Source organism: Microtus ochrogaster (genome assembly GCF_000317375.1).
Source record: "Microtus ochrogaster isolate Prairie Vole_2 chromosome 14 unlocalized genomic scaffold, MicOch1.0 chr14_random_1, whole genome shotgun sequence".
In the NCBI taxonomy this organism is placed as follows: domain Eukaryota; kingdom Metazoa; phylum Chordata; class Mammalia; order Rodentia; family Cricetidae; genus Microtus; species Microtus ochrogaster.
Window position 1 is genome coordinate 26,913,471 of NW_004949096.1, and position 15,483 is coordinate 26,928,953.

At 45.5% G+C, this 15,483-nt stretch overlaps 1 protein-coding gene across 9 annotated transcripts in view; it reads left to right on the forward strand.

The window, feature by feature from the left end:
* Positions 1-15,483, forward strand: part of Eif2ak4 (eukaryotic translation initiation factor 2 alpha kinase 4) — a 91,671-nt gene that overhangs the window by 12,241 nt on the left and 63,947 nt on the right. For 8 of the 9 annotated variants that reach the window (XR_003378446.1, XR_003378445.1, XR_003378444.1 and 5 more), the window contains 4 exons: positions 4,172-4,274; positions 4,888-5,040; positions 7,143-7,223; positions 9,630-9,778. Coding sequence is in view for 6 of the 9 variants with exons in the window: in XM_026787876.1 (XP_026643677.1) it covers positions 4,172-4,274; positions 4,888-5,040; positions 7,143-7,223; positions 9,630-9,778 (486 nt within the window). In the remaining 3 variants the exon portion in view is untranslated. Of the gene's footprint in view, positions 1-4,171; positions 4,275-4,887; positions 5,041-7,142; positions 7,224-9,629; positions 9,779-15,483 lie in introns of those variants that run through there. The other variant, XM_026787878.1, reaches the window with a different exon arrangement.

Below are 15,483 nucleotides of genomic sequence, written 5' to 3' on the forward strand. Positions count from 1 at the left end.
AGTGGCAATTGAAAGGCAGAGCTACCTTCCACAGTGGGTGGCACATGAGTGGAGGCTATGATTTTAAGATGTGGTCAGATCTGAGCTTCCTGATGTCAATAACTTGTGTGCTTCCAACAGTGTTGAGAGAGCATGCATAGTAGACATGTAATAGGCTAATTCCTAAGAAAAGTATGTTTATGAAATAAAACTAAGACAGTGGCTTTCTGGGTTTTTTGTGTTTCTTTTTCTTTCTTTCTTTTCCTTTTTTGTTTTTTTTGAGACAGGGTTTCTCTGTAGCCTTGGAGCCTGTCCTGGAACTCACTCTGTAGACCAGGCTCACCTTTTTAACTCACAAAGATCCACCTGTCCCTGCCTCCCGAGTGCTGGGATTAAAGGCGTGCGCCACCACTGCCCAGCTTTTTATGGGTTTCATGCTGTGGTATACCTGGTGCTGACACTATGTTAGTACAGACTGCTTAGGTCAAGGGCTCACTTTCTCAAGACAGTTCTTGCTTAAATGTCAAGTACAAGCACCCATGCTTCTGACTGGTTGTAAATGTAGGGATTCCCACAAACCCTTCAGATTTGATAATTTGCTAGATTGACTCACAGAATTCAAGAAAACGGATTTTCTGGTTTGTTATAAAAGATCTCATTTAAACAGCTACACAGGACAGAGCATGGGGAAGGGCATGGACCTGCATGTCCTCTCCAGGCCACCGTCCTTAGCACATCCATGTGCTCAACAGCTCGCTGTATCCTTGTACCCTGCTGCTGCTGTTCCTGGAGTGGGAGAGGTTTTGCTCTACAGGAATGACTCAGCAGTGATTAAGTCATTGTCTCCAACAGCACCCTTCTCATAGAGGTCTGGGGTATGGTTGGAATACCTCAAGTCCCACAGTCATGGCTTGAGCTGTCTGTGACCACCTCCATCCTGACACTGTGCAGGCATCCAACAAGAGTTGGCCTCACCTCATAAACTCTGGTCTGGTTGAAAAGGGTCTGTGACAAAGAATGTAAGATGCTCCCTTGAGCTATGCCACTCAGGGAATTCCAAGGGTAATTGGGGCCTCTGAGCCAGAAGCTGTGGCCAAAGATCGTTGGTAACATATTCTTTATTGTACCATAGACTCAAGCAAATGTTTGTTCTTGAAAAGTCAACATGAAAAGCCCAGATACTTGAGTACTAAAATGTTAATTATAGCATAATTATTTAAAGTAAATAGACTAGTGCCAGGCAGGAGGCTCATGCCTAAGATCCCAGTGTTTGAAAGGCTGAGTCTGGAAGACCATGAGTTCGAGGCCACAAAAGAACACAAGAGCAGTTTCTTGCCTGGGAGATACTGACATGTTTAAGTGGAAGATCTTTGTTAGTTGAACGATCCTTTGCATGATGGGAAGTTGAGTTGTAATCCTGACTTGTCTGTCGAACAACCCATTCCTGGCTTGTGAAAACCAAAAAGTCTCCAGATATTGGCAAATGTTTCCCGGGAAACTGAAACTACCCTGCTTGAAAAGCTCCTAGCTCCAAAGAACTATTCAGATAGTTATATATCCGTTCAATACAAGGATGAGATGACTTTTAAAACAACATAGAAATGCTTAGAGCTTAGAATGTTAAAAAGAAATCATATCAACCACCAAAACTATTACTAATATGTCAAGGACATAGAGATTAAAGTTTAATTAGTATAGTATGTAGACAGAAGTTTCTGTCCCACCTGGTCCTTCAGCCGTTCAGTCCCAAGCAAGCAAACAGAGGCTTATCTTAATTATAAACGGTTTGGCCTATTGTTCAGGCTTATTACTAATTAGGTCTTACAACTTAAATTAACCCATAGTTCTTATCTATGTTTAGCCATGTGACTTGGTATCTTTTCTCAGTAAGGCATTCTCATCTTGCTTCCACTGTGTGTGGCCAGCAACTGTGTCTCTGCCTTTCCTCTTCCCAGAATTCTCCTAGTCTGGTTGCCCAACCTATACTTCCTGCCTGGCTACTGGCCAATCAGCATTTTATTAAACCAATACAAATGACAAATCTTTGCAGTGTACAAGAGCATCATCCCACAGCAATAGTAGTACATGACTGTTTTGTTAGTATTGCTATGTAGGGTTTTTTTTTGAGACAAGGTTGTATTGTGTTACTGGCTGACCTAGAACATAATATGCTGATCACCTGACATAAAATTCACAGAGATCTTCCCAACTCTGCTTTTCAAGTGCAGAACTAAAGATGTGCACTACCACTCCTGGCCAAAAAAATTAGGTAGGGCAGGAGAGGCTGGAGCTCAGTGATAAACACACTGGCTGCTCTTCCAGAGGACCAAAGTTGAAGTCCCAGCACCCACATGATGGTTCACTACTCTCTATAAATCTAGTTCTAAGGGATCTGTACTAGCTGGGTTTGTGTTAACTTGACACAAGTTAGAGTCATAGAGAGGAAGGAGCCTCAGCTGAGGAGAGGCCTCCATGAGATCCAGCTCTAAGGCATTTTCTTAATTAGTGATCATTGAGGAAGGACCCAGCCCATGGTGGATGGGACAACCCCTGTGCTGGTGGTCCTGGGTTCTATAAGAAAGCAGGGTTCTATATGAGCAAGCATGTGGAGCAAGCCCCCCTCCATGGCCTCTGCATCAGTTCCTGCCTCTAGGTTCCTGCCCTGTTTGAGCTCCTGTCCTGATTTCTTTCGGTGATTCTTTCCTTCCAAACTTACTTTTTGATCCTGGTGTTTCGTCACAGTAATAAGAACCCCAACTGATACCCTCTCCTGGCTTTCATGGGTACTGTGGTACACAAGACATACATGCTGGAAAAACAACCTACCATACACATAAAATAAAAATAGATAAATATATTTTTTTAATTATGTAAGCACCAGGGAGCTAAATCAGTAAAGTGGTTGCCGTGTAAGCACAGGGACCTGAGTTTGATCCCAGCAGGCTTGTAGAAAGCGGACTGTGATGGTGATCCAGCTGGCCTCGCTAGCGCCACGTCCCAGTGACAGACTCTGCTCCTAGGGGCAATGCCTAATGTTGACCTCTGTCCTCTGCGTTCACCTGTACATGTGCACCTGCTCAAAGATCACAGAAAAACCGTTCTGTGGGGCTTAATTCTGGGAACCAGTCTGGCCTTTTTTAAATACTGTGACATAGGAAAACAGGTTTATGCATGGTAGTCCTTGGTGCCTCCATGAGAGGGACCCTGGGTGTGTTGGGCGGTGTGGAATCAATACAGTCTGGCATCACTCAGCTTTCTTAAATATAAGCCAGCTCTCCCAGATCTCATCTGTCCAGGCAGGTAATGGCCTCAGGCAGCATCCTGTCCCACAGGCTGGGAATGAAGTGCAGAGAGAAAGCACAGGCAGGGGAATAGTGCTTAAGAAGGCTTCACTAAGGTAAAATGCCAAGAACCGCTTAGAAATGCCTGACAGGAAATGGTGACTCATTTTCTCATTGAGAAAACTAGGTAAATTCTGTTTAATACCAGAGAGCTATTAATGGACATTTTCTAGTTAGGACTGAAAGGAAACCCTGAGGCTGACTGTGTGACTTCCTTGAGTTTAAAGTATTTTCTCAGATGAGCTCTGAGGAACGAAACAGTGAGCAAACCAAGCCTCGTTGGAATAGCCTGGGTTTGTGTGATATACCTGACTGGTGTTCGGGACACACACACACTCAGCAGCATCCCTTCCTTGTTTATAAGTAGAGTGAAGGACAGCCCATCGTGAGAATCCTAGGTGGACCATGAAGGCTGCACTCACCGGCATGCTTGTGCTTCTTGCTGGAGCCTGAGGATGCACTAGACTAACTGTGGGTCTAATCAAGGCCAAGAATTACCATACGGAGGAGCCCATTGTCAAGCCACCAGCCAGACAAGGAGCAGGAAAGATTTTTATATAGAGCATCAGAGGCAGTAATTGTAATGAGTTCATTAAAGTGATACCATCTGAGTTGGGAGTCAAGCCTAGTCGTGGAAAGGTGGGGATTTGCTTGGCTGGTACTGTCCCCTTCTCCCTATGGTATAGCATTGTGTCAGCTGGAGTTGTTGGGTTATAGTTGAAGGCCTTTGAGATTACAGGTACATGGCAGGTCCTGAGGTACTGTGCATGGAGTCCTTAGGTGCTTAGGCTTGGTGGGAACCCGCAGACTTCCATCTCCAGTAACTCCTTTCTGTGTTGTTTGTTTTCCAGAGTTCCTGAAATAGAGTTAAAGAATGCTAAAGGTCTGTCAAATGAAAGCGTTAATTTGTTAAAATCGCACCTGGAAGAACTGGCCAAAAAGCAATGTGGGGAGGTAAGGCTTGCTCAAGTGGAGCTATGGAAATAATACAGGAAGACCCATCCATCCTCTACCCAGTCTGCCCCAGTGTAGCATTTAGAGTACAGGGTTGTAACCACCGCCCGGCAGTGTTGATCAGCCTCCTGCTGGCTCATTGCCTGGAGGGAGGAAGTGCACTTGCTTTCGGGGCCTCTGATCACTGTGCCACCTGAACAAGTGGCAGCGCTGGCGCTCATAGCTGTCGTGTAGCCAGGCTTTCTGCTTGGGAGAACAGCCATTCCTGTCCTGCAGGCTTAGACACTTTTCAGCTTTATTGATACACATGTTTAGATGTTGGGGAAATGACAGTAAATTTGGGTAGGTCTAAGCCCCCCATACACACACACAAGGAGAGAGCTTTTTATTTCTCAAGCAATTCACCTTGATTACAGGCTCGGTGAGCCCTTTCAAAGGTTTTCCTGCTGTGATTGTGCCGCACACCCAATTCCAAACACGTCCCAGAGAGAATGCTGGCACTGCAGGTGCAGTATGGTTGCCTGCTCATGGTGTTGCCGGGTGTCAGCTCCTCTCCAGGCCTCGCCCCGCCATCATCTAATCGGCTGTGGTTGTTTTCTGTTTATGTGTGTAGGTGATGATATTTGAACTGGCACACCACGTGCAGTCCTTTCTCAGTGAGCACAACAAGCCCCCTCCAAAGTCTTTCCATGAAGAAATGCTGGAGAGGCAGGCTCAGGAGAAGCAGCAGAGGTTGCTAGAGGCCAGGCGGAAGGAGGAGCAGGAGGTAAGAAGTGGCTGTTGGTGCTGGCCCAAGCCTGGGGGCCTGCAAGCGTCCGTGTATCTACTCCGTCTCTGCCTATGAATGTGTCTGTGAGCTTTGTTCAGCATCTGATTGAAGAGATGTGCATTCGTGGGGGAGAAATCCCTACAAGTTCCCTGAGAAACATTCCCCTCCCTATCCATCCTGCCCTTAGAGCCCCCCTCTGGGCTTTTGAGGAAGAGCGGGGCAAAGAGGTAGGGGTCATTGTATGTCCTGTGTCTCTAAACCTACCAAGCTGTCCAAGAGTCCCCTGGATCTGGAGGCTGTTTTCCCTTGACTGAGAGATGTGCCTAAGGCCCAGTGAGTAGAAGAACCAGGAGTTGAACTGACATCCCTACTCTTCCTTGAGTATGTCCTGAGAAGAACCCTTTCCTGCCTCTGGAAATCCTTTAAGTTGAAGATGGTTTATTCTCTTGATTTCCTTCTTGATTTTAATTTAAATTGCTTTCTGTTTAGCCAGTTGATCAACTTAGTGAGAACTTAGGTGGGTGCAAGTTATAGAAAGAGGCATTTCCCTAACACAGTAAACAGCAATTCCTCATTATGTTATCTGTAGGATTCCTTTGGAGTGTGTTTTCATTACTGGCCTATGCTAGAGTCTATAGGTAAATTAAATTCATCTGGTTTTTTTCTTGAGTCTTCATATACTCTCAAGTTTTGTATTTCACTCTGAAGTTTTCTGCTTTGAATGCTTTTAATATTTGACAGGCCAGCCTACCCTTCCCTGACCCTTCATCTTCCATAATTTTTCAACCAGTTTCCTGACTTCTCATTCTCTAGTTTCCTCTCCTTTCCCTCTCTTACCTCTTTTCTTTTTCCTGAGGCAGGGTCTCATTGTGGAGCAGTGTGGTATCACAGTCACGGGCCGCATACCTGGTTTCACAGTGAACTATGGAATTGTTTCTTCAGATTCAGCAAAACACATACGTTCCCCCCACCCCCCTGAGATTTTGATTGAAATTAGAGGAAATCTGCATATTCATTTAGGAAGAACTGCTATCTTCTGCATACTAGACTTTCTATCTAGGCCCAGGTTTATTTTTATCTCTTGGTAAGAAAGTCTGGTTTTTTTGCTGTAGTATAGCTTTACTACGGTACTTGTGAGACTTGAATTTCCTCCCACTTTAACTTGCCATATGTCTCACTGCGATATTTTTATGCATGTACATAACACACTTTGGTCATATTTACTACCCTTGCTACTCTCTCTCGTCCCTCCAAAGCTTTCTCCATTCCCTGGCACCCTTCCTCTCCCCGAGGTGCCCTGTTCTGCCTCTAGGTGCTTGTGCCTGGTTCTTGTTTCTGCCTCGTTTTCTCTATCCTATGCTATGTTAAGACTCTCTGTTGCATCTACAGAAGGCTCTAACGTTTGACAGAGCTTCTCCATCCCTCATAGTCTGTTGAGATGGATTTCATCCACAATTGCTCAGCTTCCACTAACGTGTGTCTAGTCACCGTTTAGAGTGCATATTTGCTCATCGTTACAAGTCAGTGGATGTTTAACTAACATCTCTTAGTGTACTGCCACAGCTTCCTTTAAGTATAGGTTATGTTCCCACATTTTCTGTGATTGCTATTAATATTTCTGATGATTTCCTTCATAGTTTTGATGTAATTTAGAGTTGTGAGAACTAAGAAAAATTGATGATGCCCAAAATACTAGTTTTAATACTTAAAGGGATGATGGAGAAGGCAGATTAAGGCCATAGGGGATAGACATGATGCTTGGGCCTTCACCACCCCAGACCCAGGCTCTGAGGATGTCCAACTTCCACCATGCCTGTCCAGGCTCATGGCAAAGAGCAGCCCCGTACCCGGTCCCTATACACAGGCAGAAGGCAAGGCTAGAGAAGTGGAAAAGAATACAGACTTACGACCTCCACAGGGAAGCCTGCTTCCCAGGACTGCTGGCAGCACAGACGAGATGTGGCTCCCCCACACTCACTGTGTGGATCTCAGGAAACAAGGACTGTGGGTCATGGAAATTCAAAAGCTCTGTGATTCCTGAGTTAATTTGTTGGGTACATTTCAGAGATTGGCGACTGACCCGGTCTGATTTATTACAGCAACGGGAAATCCTCCACGAAATTCAGAGAAGGAAAGAGGAGATCAAAGAGGAGAAGAAAAGGAAGGAGATGGCCAAGCAGGTGCTGTCCGTTCTGTGCCCCTCCTGTAAAATGTCTGTATTTCCAATGAAGACACTTTTCTCTCTCGTGCTAAAATTTAAAACACAAAGACTTTCTCATTGATTATGCTTGGGTTGTTTGTTTTGTTTTCTTATTTGTGATAGAGGGGCTTGGGGCAGCGTCTTACTATGTATCCTAGGCTGACTTGAAATTCATAATATTTCGTAGGCTAGCCCTGTACTCACTGAGTGCAGTTCTTCTGCCGGGCCGCCCTCCTCTGAGAGCTTGTTCCTAAGCACTGTGCCCTGCTTATTGTGTGTTTTTTAGATTTCCCACATAGGTGACAAAATTCAGTGCTGTATGTTGTCTGTAAATAACCTTGGTTTACATAATTACAGTAATTTATCAAATGAGTCCAAAGAGAGGAAATTGGGATTTTGTTAATTAGCCTGGAATAGAATTTTTTTTAAACAAACAAACAAAACAGTTTGTTCTTATAAAGAACGAATGGGAACCTTACACACCTGCCCGAAGCTTAATTTGGTGATAGAAAGAATGATTTCAGCAGCAAATTTAAAAAGGACAAGCAGCTGACATGATGGGGGCCCTCCTCACTGTCCTTCAGATATTTTGCTGGAATGGTCCCATGCAGCAGACACCTTATTTAAGCTTTTATTTTTCCACTGCCTGCTGTGACTTTAGAGACAACACTCTTCTGTGACTGTCTTTTCTATGTTAAAAGAACAAAGGGCTAAAAAAAAAAAAGAAAAAAGAAAAAGAAAAAAGCCAGGCAATGGTGGCAGACGCCTTTAATCCCAGCACTCGGGAGGCAGAGGCAGGCGGATCTCTGTGAGTTCGAGACCAGCCTGGTCTATAGCGCTAGTTCCAGGACAGGCTCCAAAGCCACGGAGAAACCCTGTCTCAAAAAAAGCAAAAAAAAAAGAACAAAGGGTAGTGTGGCCACCCCTGGGTAATGTCGCAGCCAGATGTGGTTTTCTGTTGCCCTCGCCCCTCCCACCTTGAATCCTCTGGGCTGCCCCCCAGCACCCATTCTTTTTTCTGACCCTCCCATCTCTTATCCTCTCCTCTAGCTCTGTCCCCGAACTTCCCATGCAGAGTCTGACCTGGACTTCACTTCGTGATCCAGAGTCAGCTTGGAGTGGTGCACTCTATTGGATACACACACACACACACACACACACACACACACACACACACAGCACATATGAAGACGACCAGTTACAGACAGTTGTGAGTTGCCATGTGGGTGCTGAGAATCTAACCTGGGTTCTTTGGAAGGGTAGCCAGTGCTCTTAACCTCTAAGCCATCTCTCTGGTCCTCTTCACCTTATTTTTTGAGACAAGGTCTCTTACTGAACTTAGTTTGTCTAGACTGGCTGGCCAGGCAGCCTCCAGGAGTCTCCTGTTTCTGCCTCCCTGGTGCCATAAACCACCACATCCAGGTCCTTGCCCTTGCTTTTACAGCCTCCCTGGTGCACATGACCTTTTTAAAGTTGACTCTAACTGTTACACTGTAAACTGAGAGTTAGCTGTAATTGTCAGTTTGACAATCCAGAACCACCGGAAAGAACGTCACCATTGTTTATATTAGGTTGGGCCTGTGGGAGGTTGTCTGGATTATCCGAGATATTTCCCTGGTTTGGGGCTCAGGTCTGTGTTGTTAATCCCAATGGCGAGAATAAGACCACTACCACAATTTGAGCCAAATTGGAAGCAAGCTTGATTTATTTTTACTGGGGTGCACCCAAGAGCTGGCCAGAGACTGCCTCCTAAGTCAGGATAGAGAGAGCAGCTCCAAATCCACCCCTTGAGCCTTTTTGAAGGAGTAAAATCACTGATAGTTTCACAGAAACGAGGCAGTGGGGCAAAAATGGAATAAATACAAAGAAACTTTAGAAAAAAGAACAGCATGTGGTCACCCACCACACGGTTAGGAGGGTCAGAGAGGGTCAGGGAGGGTCAGAGTACTCTCAAAAACAAGTCAAGGTCATGGGTTGGGGAAGGTCAGATTCCAGGAAACAGAGCAACTCACCTCTCACAGTAAATAGAAACTTATTTTTATAAATACAGCATAATAGCTTCTGCCTTTAAAATAGAGTCAGGCAGGTTCCTCAGTATAAGAGTAAAGGGAGCTAGCCGAATATGAGGCATGCTTACATCCATTCCTCTCTGCTCCTGACTAGATGGGTCCTGCCACAGTGACTCCCCCACAGTGGTAAAAGGAGGCCCAGGATTGTGAGGTGAATAAACCCTTTTCCTCTCAGGCGCTTCTTAGCACAGCAACAAAAATGAAACTGAAACATCCCCATCAAATAAAATGTTTCTTCTGGACTAGGGTGACTCCAAGCCGTGCTTGTCATCGGCTTGCACTGACAGCTAATGCGGAACTTCCTCTCCCTTTTCTAGGAACGTTTGGAAATTACTAGTTTGCCAAACCAGGATCATGCCTCTAAGAGGGACCCAGCCGGACACAGAGCAGCTGCTGTTCTCCACGGAGGCTCTCCCAACTTTGTAGGAAATGGTAAACCTTGGGCAAACTCCTCAGGGAGATCTAGGTAAGTCCCTCCATCTTCTCGTGGGAGGGGCTGAAAGATGTGGAAGGAGAACAATGACCTGTAATGAGCATGGCCACAGTGTTCAGAAGAAATATTAATACGGTGGTTAGCACTTTATCGCAATCTGTTAGCTAGCTACATGAAACCAAGTTCTTATTTAACACTTTCTAAGTAACTTCATGTATTTGTTTTTGTGGCTAAGTGCTCTACCACTAAACCTCACCCCCAACCCTCTTTCATTTTATTTTGAAGCAAATCTTACTGTTAGCCCAGGTTGACCTCAAGTTTGTGAGCCTCTTGCTTCAGCCTCCTGCTTGACTCTGAGTACCTAATGGAGCCAGTTACACAACCTGCACCCCTTAGAACAGCCCGTACACTTCACAATCTCACCTTCAGAACTATTTTATTTGACTTTTAATGATTTAAAGATTTTATCTGTCTGAATCATCACTATCCACTCAAATTCCATATTTCATGCTGTGTAATTTTTTTGTGGTGGTGGATGGGGGGGAGACAGGCTAACCTCACTCAAACTTGCTAAATAGCCAAGGATGACCTTGAACTTCAGTCCTAGTACCTCTATCTTTAAATGTTGGGATTAGAGCAGGCCTGGTTACTAGATCTTGGGGGTTGAGCCTGGGGCCTTGTGCATGCTGGGCAAGTACTCCATCAACTGAGCTATGTGACCAGCTGTAATTAGATACAAACACAGACAAAGATGTGTAGGATTTTCCAAAGTGGGCACAGTATAGAATACCCATTCCAAAAGGAGGGAGCCCCATACTATGAGGTGGCCTCCTGGATTCTCTGTCACTAGAGATCACAGAAAGAACATTACTTTCTCCATGTCCTTTCCTACTTAAAGATCTTCTATGACCATGTGCTGCAGCCCCCTGAAAGCCAGAAGGAATTTGAATGCAGAAGCCATGAGTGGAGAGGTTATTATAGGTTCTTCAGCTCACTTTTGATTAAAGTTTTATTTAACATTATTGTGAATGTATGTAGGGCTATGCTTGTGTTGTGTGTGTGTGCCATGGGGCACATGTGGAAGTCAGTTCTGTCCTTCACCAGTCCCATGCCCCATTTCATTTAGGTCTCAGTGAGTCAGCACATCACACAGCAAACCTGCTCGCCTCCCAACCACTCGGCCCTGCCTGAGAGACACTACTACTAATGCCTTGTAGCATGGGGACACTCTTAGCACGTGAGCCTTCTAGTGCATTCCAGTTCCAAACTGTAACAGGAACATTCTTGACCTTGTTGGTGGCAGGTCTTGGACAGCAGTGCAATGCTGACACTGATACTTGACACATTGCCACTTGGCATGAACTGCATGGTGACCATTGCTGCTTGACAAAGTTCCAGCTTTCAGCACTGCAGACCACACTTCTCCAGCACCTTTTTACTTTCATTTTTAATGATTCTCAATATTAATGCCTTTCCCAGAGAGAGAGAGAGAGAGAGAGGCAGAGAGAAAGAAACACAAGGGAGGAAGAGGAGAAGTGGGGAGAAGGAAGAGAAGCAGAAGCTGCCTCAGGAGAGGAAGGCGCTCAGTCTGGAAGCTGAAGGAAGATCTGCTTGCCTCAGTGGATGGGAGAGGGAGTGATCGGGGCCTGTTTCTTAAAGAGACAGGACAGACCATTAGTGGTAGCCTCTCTAAACAAAATAATTCTTTGGGGAAAAAAAATCCCTACCACCTCAGACACAAGAATCCTAGTGTGTCCTCCTAATCACACCAAGAACAGGGAAGTTGGAGGTTTTACCGAACACAACTGACCCCAAGGATGAAATGCCTACCATTCAGATCCAGAGCCTGAGGGCATTGAAGGCAAGAGTTCAGTTAATAAATTTAGAGAAATCAGAATGGTACTGTTGTAAAGGGAAAGAGAAAGACCAAGGTCAGATATTTGGATAAAGGTCTCCCTTCCCTCAGGGGCTTGAGGAAAGTTCCAGCTTGCTGAAGTCATCATTCTTATCTCCAGCAAGAGGAACTTCTGGCCCTTCTTTACTGGTGCCTGTTGTCAAGGTCAGTCCTCAACCCCTGTTCTCAAGGCCCCCTTTTTCAGTTTAATCCTACGTGCAACTATAGCGTATAAAAGGTGTATTCTTATTTTCAATTAAACTGCTGGCAGCTGTCCCTTTCCAGCCTTAGATCTTGTCCATCTCCTCCTCCACTTCCCCCTCCAACTTCCAACTTCACACATCCTCTTTGGGACCTGAACCCCCGCCAAAGCAGTTCTTCTGCAACCACTTAGTTTCATGCCACTTGAACCCTATTTAATTTTTTTTTCACTTTTAGTTTTTCATTTTAAACATAAAAAAAAAAAAAAACGTTTTTAGACTTCTGGAGTGAACTTTCCTTCCACCTGACTGGTTTCTGGAGATTGAACTCAGGTCATCAGGCTTGTGAGACATCTCACTGGCTCTTGCTTTGTGTGTGTGCCTGCACATGAGGTCAAAGGACAACCTCTTTCTACTTTGTAGATTCACGATTGAATTCAAATTGTCAGGCATGGTGGCAAATGCCTTTACCCACTGAGACATCTTACTGGCCCTCATTTTTTTTTCAATTATTAAGAATTTACATTCCGGCCAGGCGGTGGTGGCGCACGCCTTTAATCCCAGCACTCGGGAGGCAGAGGCAGGCTGATCTCTGTGAGTTCGAGACCAGACTGGTCTACAAAGCTAGTTCCAGGACAGGCTCCAAAGCCACAGGGAAACCCTGTCTCGAAAAACCAAAAAAAAAAGAATTTACATTCCTTATTTAGCCCCTAAAATTGAATTGTATTAAGCTTTGTGAGACCCAATTGTTAGTATTTGGCTATTTTGTTTAAAACCACCTTCTTCTTAGGCTCATTGCTGCCTCAGCTCCTTAGCAAAGCTACTGACCTAAGTGTGTTTCCCCAAACTTCGAGCCGCCTGTAATCAGAACAGACTCTAGACCAAGGTCACTGTCTGCAGAGACCTCTGGCCTCATGGAGGTACTGTCTGCGGGAGTTCAAAAGCTGCTGTCTTGGGAGCAGAGTGGCTCCTGGGTTCTTCTAGCCCAGTTTTTCATGCATCCCAAGTAAACAGTAGGCATTGCTCCTTGGCTTTTTCCTGTTTCTTCCTTATTTTAAATTCTGTTCATTGGTGATGTACTGTCTAGTCTCTGTCATTGTTCTCAATGTCAGCTTCTCCTGGCTGGCACATGCCATACTTACTATATTATTGACACTTTGACTTTTAAAATCATCTCCATTTTTCCTTTAGCCCTAATTATCCTCTTAACACTTTTTTTATGTATGTGTTTATTTATTCATGTGTTCACTTATTTGTTGCAGTGCTGGGCATGAAACCATACTAGGCAAGTATTCTACCATTAAACTACATCCCGAGCCCTAACACTGTTGATAGTTGTAAATGTGGTAGTCAATTTTTTTTTCTTTGAGAATTTCACAGTGTTATGGTAAAAGTAAAATGCTGCAGGTCCCCGAGGGGTTGCAGTGGACATTGGGTCCCAAGACCATGTCGCAGGTCCCTTAAATGGCGGCAGGCCGCAGGTCATGAGACCATGCCACAGATCCCTGAAATGGCAGCAGGCCACAAGGCCATGAGAACACGCCGCAGGTCCCTGAAGTGGCAGTGGGCAGTGGTTTCAAGAGCAGCCAGTTCCAGGCAGGGATGGTAAAGTTCCCCAAGTGGCTGCAGTGGGCCATGAGGGGCAGTGAGTCCCAGGCAGGGAGCCACGTGGTGGGTGAGAGACTTCAATGGGGCAGCCAGTTCCATGAGGAGAGATAGGCAGATGGGCATACCACGAGACCACGCTTCAGGTCTCTGAAGGCTGGTCCAAGGTAGGGAGCCACGTGGCGGGCGAGAAACAGAGACATGAATAGGCACAGTATGCAGAGTGAGGTTAGATATTTATTTAATGGGTTATGGAGGGAAAAGGGGAGAAGAACAGAAAGAGAGAGACAGGAAAAAGAAATGGTGGGGTCGGGGGAGCCACAGCAGCAGCTACCTCTCTTGGAGAGAGACAAAAAAGGGAAGGACTCAGACTGGAAGCTGAAGATCAACTTGCCTTGGTGGACTGCAGGGGAGGATTAGGCATGGCTTGTCTCTTAAAGGGACACAACAGATCATTACACACTTGCGGCGGACTTCTCGACCAGCGAGAAAGAACAACCACTATACAAGGATTCTTCTCAGATCATGCTTTAATGGAGTGCCCTTGGTTGAAGGAGAGCAGAAAACGAGGGGCAGGAAGCAAGAGGGCAGGAAACGAGGGACAGGAAGCGAGGGGCCCCCAGAGCACTAAGGCAGCTGCTTATATAGGGAATTGGCACACGGGTCGCCCTGTGGTTGGCTGCCACCATCAGCTGACACCAGACTGCATTGGGATAGGCCCAAGGACCCTTATCCACCGCGCATGTGGGAAGTGGGGGACACGCAGCTCCCAAAGGTATAGCCAAATATGGAGTTGTTTATTTCCAACAAGACAGGATGTCGGCGCCATCTTGTAATGGCGATCCTGTCCGGCTCCCTACACACACTGTGTTTTATCAGCCCCCCACCCCCTCCCAAATTCAACCTCCATTTCCTCCCCACTCAACTTTATGTCATATCCAGTTTGTGCTGCTTATATATTCTTGGCTCTGTACTGCTCCACTGTAGCATGGCCTACGTACCAAGGTTAAACCCTTAAAGAAAACTGACCTTCCTCTCCTAGCAGCTAACAGTTGCCAGTAGTATCTCAGCTAGGGGTGGAACAGCATGTCACCATCCCTTTCCATGCTGGCATTTAGTCTAACTTGAGTGTGCATGGGGTTTGTGCATGCTGTCACAATCACTGTGAGTTCATTTGTCCAGCTGCCTTGTTGTATCCAGAGAATACTGTTTTCTTGTATACATTCACTCACTCTGACTTTTAAAGTCTTTCCATATTCTCTTCTATAATGGTCACTGAGCCTTAGGAAGAGGAGAATGTGATAACAGATGTCCATTTAGGGCTGAGCACTCCATAGTCTCTAATGCCTTGGCCAGTTGTGGGCCTCTGTGATAATCACCATCTATTGCAAATAGAAGCCTCTCTGATGAGGGTTGAGAGATGCACTAATCTAGGTATAGAAACACCAGTAGGAATTGATTTGATACAATGTCCATTTAGCTAAATCATAGTAGTAAGTTCTCTTCCAGGGCCTAGGACCTGTCTAACCACAGGTTCTTGGCCCAACAATGGTACCAGGTATAGGTTTCATCTTGTGAAGTGTACATAAATCTAGTCAAAGTAGTTAGTTACTTCAATGATGTTCATGCCACTGTTACACCAGTAGGCCTATCTTGTCAGGGCTGACCTTATTCTAGCTCACAAGTTCACAGTGGGCAAGACCAACGATTACTTCACCCTCTTGTAGTGTGCACAGCTCCTACTAGTACATTTAAAGTTAGCCAATAGGAGTGAAGCTTACAGGTCAGTGCCAGCTTAATATCGCCATGTTCTGTGACTCAAGTATGGTGCTGAGTATTCTAAAGCCCTTCAGACCTGTCAGATGAAGGACAGTAGCATGGCCTGGACTAAAGGGACTGTGTAGCACCATCTCTGGCGTGGGCAGAGCTCAAACCAAAGGCGTCTGGACTCCTGTAGTCTATCATATGATTTTGGAACTTTGTGTCCTTTTCTCTGCAAACCTTAGTGCGCTCTCGTTTGCATAAGAAGAAGCATAAAG